Raw genomic sequence first — 5,456 nt, forward strand, 5'->3', positions numbered from 1 at the left:
TTCAAACATTCTTTCCTCTTATAAGTAGCAGTCTCAGTCTCAGTCCACCATACCAAGCAATCAGCAGCAGCAGCAGCACCACCACCACCAAAATCACTTAAATACACTTTGAAGATGGTTCAGTTCATGGTTATGACATGAAATATAACCACATCAATGCTTCATTATACTTTGTTTTAAAGGCTTACAATCCCAACCGCAGAGTCTCTGTTTACTATGACAATTACACATGCAACAGACCTAGCACATGTATCTAAAATAGAGACTCCTAAACCAAGAAATACATCTCCATGGTTTAAACTAGGAGCCATAAGGCTTGTTTTCTCCATAGAAGGGAAAAGGACCACTCATCTTACAAATTTTCAACAAATTTTCACTTTCCTAGGTACAGACCTTCCATATCTTCTTCAACAAAAGAGCTTTTCCAACTCATCCACTAATTAAACTAGAAGCCATAAATAATTAAATATGAACAAGTACCATCCATCCATTGAAGCTGTCCAACTCCTACAATCAGGCTTAGATGGATCAATATTAGTGCTGCACAGCATTTGGAACAATGAGATGCTGAAACCAGGCCCTTTTTTATGGCATCTCCATGTACTTGGGTCCCTGAACTCAAATCTGCCAATGCTGAACAAGCGTGAAAAATGCTGGTATACATGAAGCGATTCATAATCCTACCATTATCCCTCAAATACTTGAAAACTTCAAGAGCCTCCTCAAATTTGCCAATCTGCAACCATCCAGAGATTAAAGCACTCCAAGAAGCGTCATTAGGGTCAGAAATCCTGTTAAAAGCTTGACGAGCTTCCTCTAGACTTCCAAACTTGGCATAAAAATCCACAAGGGGTGTCCCCACTGAAACCCCTGAATCCATCCCCAATTTAACAATGTAACCATGAATCTGCCTCCCAGTACCCAAGTCCCCTAACTTGGAACATGCCTTGAGAACAGCAGAGAATACAAACTCATCCAATTCAATAACTTCTTTTATCATCCTGGCAAATAATGCCAAAGTTTCCTCCTGTCTATCAGCCTGAGTGTATCCCATCATTAGCCCAATCCATGTTACAGCATTCTTCTCTGCCATCCTATCAACAACAAGCTTGGAACTCTCTAAGCATCTGCACTTCACATACATGTTAAGCACGGCAGTATCGATCAAAATGTTAGGAGTTAATCCATTCTTAACCATTTGAGAATGCATCTGCTTGCCAAGCTCTAAGCATGAAGGAAATGACAGTGACCGTATCAAACCAAGATAAACTGACTGGTTAACGTTATTTCCAGTTGAATTCATCTCTGAAACCAACCTGACAGCTTGAGAAAACATCCTTTTCTGTGCATAAGCAGACACCATAAGACCCCAAGAAATCGAATCCTTCATGGGCATTTCATCGAACAATTTCTGAGCATCTGCAAAACTCCCACAATCACAGTACATCTTCAGAAGGCAATTAACAAGAAACGTGTGTGGGCTCGGAAACACTCGGCGCAGATGCTCATGAATCAATCTTCCATCCGACAGAGATTTCATTTTCCCACATGTATCCAAGAGACATTAATAGGAATAATCAGTAACAGATAAACCCGCAACATCCATTTCGATTAGAAACTTGTGAGATTCATTCAAATTTCTTTGTTGCATTAGCCTGCTCCAACCTGTTTAAACAAAACAATGAGATGCCATTTCAGCATGTTCTGCTGCATAATTTTTTTCTGAAAAATTATAATATAATCCACTGATCTAGCTTCATTCTGAAAAATCAACCACGATGCACTAATGGAACAGGGGGTATTTGAAATAATGCAACAAACTGATTTGAAGCTAATGGAACTTCCCACAAAATAGTCTCTTTCACTAACCTTTGCAGTGTTGTAGACAACATTTCTACAATCAGAAATAATGCAGTCTCTTTCCTACTTGGGTTGATCCCCAACAGCTCTGTGGCCAAAAGGGAGCTACTGTTCAAGGTGGGATTGGACCATTTGGGCTGCTGACATTGGCTTCCAAAAATCTAGAGGAGTACACATCAGTTCTCTTCAGATTTTACAAAGCTAAAGACAATCATAGGTTTTCTATTTAGATGTTTAGAAATAAAACAAACCATTGACAATCATTTGATGGTTGTTAGATCTTTGTTTTAGCAGTTTAACTAGATTTCAGAACATTTCAGTAGAATAGACTCTTTAGTTAATCATCAATATGTTGTGCTACTTCTATTATTCTATTTCTTTTCTGACGATAGTTTCAATCTTCTATGAAAGATACAGACATATTGAGCAGTAAAACATTATTCATATCAATACCTCTTCTCACCATGCACAGACTCCATCAAATCTGAACTCATTCACAACCCAAAAAAATAACAGCAAACCTAGATTGTCCAAAGTCTTGGTGGATTCGAACCACCATAACCTGGGCATTAGCCCAGATGCTCTACCATTTTGAGCTAAAGACTCCTTACCTACAAAAAAAAATGGTTAGTACATTATAGACTAATCCATCAATAAAAATATGCTTAATATCCTGGATGTATTGGCAATCACAAAAAAGAAAAAAAAAAGTTAGTTCCTCATTGACTGAATGTATCTAATAGCAAATAAATAATGTTCCTCATCAACTGAATGTATTTAATAGCAAATAACTAATGTTCCTCATTAAATGAATCTAAATACAATCTTCACCTAGTGATTGATGAACTGCAGATGCTTGTGATTGATGAACTGCAGATGCTTGAGATGACATATGGGAAATAGACTCCAGCAGGGAACATTGAAAATTAGGGCAATCCAGATTCATATAAGAAAATGAAAAATGCAGCAAACAACATAACTAACTAAAAGTATTTACCCTAAGTGACATGTAACTGGGATAAATGTTATCAAACAGTTGCATATTGTATGAGGCAGGAGTTGGTTGCTGTTCTTGTAGTTGTTGATTATTACTTGGCCCTCCACTCTTTTTTTTTTGCCTTGCTTTTCGACCCAACTCTTTAGCCTTCTTCCACCTTTACTTTTCTCTTTATGTTTGAAACGTATCCCATCATACACGTCAGTTGAGAAATCAGGCAATATTGGCATATCAGGGCAATCGGCTGGGTTGATTCTAATATTACCAACCTTCAATCTTAATTCGTTAGCAGCATCTTTCATCAATTCGTAACCCTCAAATGTGTTAGCAGCTTTTGATGCTATTTCAACAAATTCATGACAAATACGCCTATACCGCTGTGTACGGTCCAGGTTGACATCCTCTTCAATTTCTTTCCCCCTATTGTCATTAACTACCATAGTTCTTGCTCCCCGTGTCCATCTCTTCAAAATGTAAGAATCAGGAATACGCTTTATGTTGAGCACATCTAAAACTTTCAAACAATGGCAACAAAGAATACCATCTGTTTCAAATTTCCTGCACGCGCAAACTATAATTCCAGCAAGCGGGTTACAACATACTTGATATTCGCCTTCTACATCAACAATCCCAACTCGAAAATCAATGAAGGGAAATCTATCAGTTCGGTCTCTGATGCAACAAACAGTCATCCAATTATATTCCTCTTGAAATAACGCATAAATGGTAGGAGTGTAAACTGATCCAGCTTGTTTCTGGACAATTGACATTGAATTTGCAAGTCGTGGCAACTTGTTTGTTGATTCAAATTCAGATTTTAATTCATTGCCACGCTTCTGATTACGAACTCTCTCAAAGTGCTTAAAAAATTGCACAACATCCAAAGTTGACTTCAAATAATCCTTCAAATCACTATTTAAACTCTCACTGAGTAGTGTACTTCGAATACCTAATGTGAATGTGTTTTTCATGTAGCACTTCGCCCATTTATTTCTAAGTGTATACATGCGTCTCAACCATGCATTATCCATAACACCATTTTCACTAAGCAATCTAGACCATGCTCTGTCGAATTGTTCTTCCTCATCATATTGGTATATGCATTTCTTTATATCTTTAAGAAACCCGGAGCCATCTTTCATCATATTACCCAAATGCTTAATGCCATTCTGCATTAAGTGCCATGTACACAACCCATGCCACGTCTGAGGCCACATGTCTGTTAATGCTATAGTCATAGCAGCATCTTGGTCCGTGAAGATAGTTATAGGCTTCTTTCCACCATGTGCCTCAGCAAATACCTCAAACAACCACTTGAAAGATTCCACTGTCTCATCATATAAAAGTGTGGCCCCGAATACAGTGCATCCTCTATGGTGATTAAATCCAGCAAACACCCCAAGCGGCCTACACTGTCTGTTGGTGCGAAATGTAGTGTCGAAGCTGACTACATCTCCAAAGTGTGCATAATCAATGATCATCTTTGGATCAGCCCAAAATATATTAGTTATTTGTTCTTCACTATCCAGCTGAACTGAGTATGTGAAAGATGGATTGTTCCTAGTTTGAGTAACAAAGTAATCCAACAAACTACCTGCTTCACCATATGATAAGGAACTCATTCTTTTAGTACGGAGGTAGTTCCTAACATCTTGGGTCGTACAACTCAAGTTTTCGATCCCACCAGCCTGCCTACCCATCAACTCAATTGTGAATCTAGGTCTAATGCCCGAGTCATCAGCCAAATCAATTTCATACATATGTATGTCTGAAATATGCCTCTGTGAACGCATCATATGAACTGTTGAATCAGTATGGAGATCATGATTATGTTCCTCCACAAATTCACGACACATATATTTTCCATCCCCACCCAAACATATGGCCATCTCTGCTTTGCAATTTGTTCTTGTCTCAGCTCGGGGGTTAGTAACATTCTTGTCTCGCTTGTCTGGTTGTCGAGACCCAGCTTTTGAACAAACAAACCGCCTTGACGTAATAGTCTCTCTGTCTTTCTTGCTTTTATTCACAATGTGTCTCCTAATACTAAACCCCATTGCTCGTCCGTAACTGTTGTAAAAATCATATGCTTCCTGTTCTGAATTGAATAACATACCAACTTCCTTCGCATCATTCAAACAAGCATTCTCCATACTAGACAAAACAAATAAAAACAATGATACCTTAGATACTACTACATTATTGGATGTAATAGACCATAGTTCTTAGAATATGGATCTTATAGCCAGTCAAAGAAGAAGAATCAAGGTTACATTAGTTAGAAAAGAAAGTAACTGAAAAACTTAACTTGTAATGGTTCACCCAAACATATTTTTAGAGATATAGTTTGTTTATCTGAGTTTGACCAATACATAATGAAAATGTTTTATAAGATGATATATGTATATTTTACTGTTTGTAAACATAAGATGATATACAGAGCTCTGTCCCCTTATTTTTGGAGCTTCACTCTATGGTAACGGAGGTAATTTTTTGTTTCAAAGAGGTTAATGATCTAGTGGGATGGTTTAAAATTTGGATTATACACCCTAAGCAAGAAAATGAGCTTACTTCGACGAGAACGCAAAACAAACAAGAA

The 5,456-nt window shown here is 37.7% G+C and overlaps 2 protein-coding genes across 2 annotated transcripts; both read right to left on the reverse strand.

Moving 5' to 3' along the window:
* Positions 1-445: 445 nt before the first annotated feature.
* Positions 446-1,540, reverse strand: LOC122093009 (pentatricopeptide repeat-containing protein At5g13270, chloroplastic-like). Its single transcript, XM_042663282.1, has one exon. It carries the CDS (start codon positions 1,538-1,540, stop codon positions 446-448), a length of 1,095 nt encoding a protein of 364 aa, XP_042519216.1.
* A 24-nt stretch (positions 1,541-1,564) lies between these two features.
* LOC122093010 (protein FAR1-RELATED SEQUENCE 5-like) lies at positions 1,565-5,010 on the reverse strand. The gene is made up of 2 exons (XM_042663283.1): positions 3,021-5,010; positions 1,565-1,665 (listed from the first exon to the last, which is right to left on the reverse strand). The coding sequence occupies exons 1-2, from the start codon at positions 5,008-5,010 to the stop codon at positions 1,565-1,567; spliced, it is 2,091 nt and encodes a 696-aa protein (XP_042519217.1).
* Between the last annotated feature and the right edge of the window lie 446 nt (positions 5,011-5,456).

The sequence above is a fragment of the Macadamia integrifolia genome, chromosome 11 (assembly GCF_013358625.1).
Source record: "Macadamia integrifolia cultivar HAES 741 chromosome 11, SCU_Mint_v3, whole genome shotgun sequence".
NCBI classification, from domain to species: Eukaryota; Viridiplantae; Streptophyta; class Magnoliopsida; order Proteales; family Proteaceae; genus Macadamia; species Macadamia integrifolia.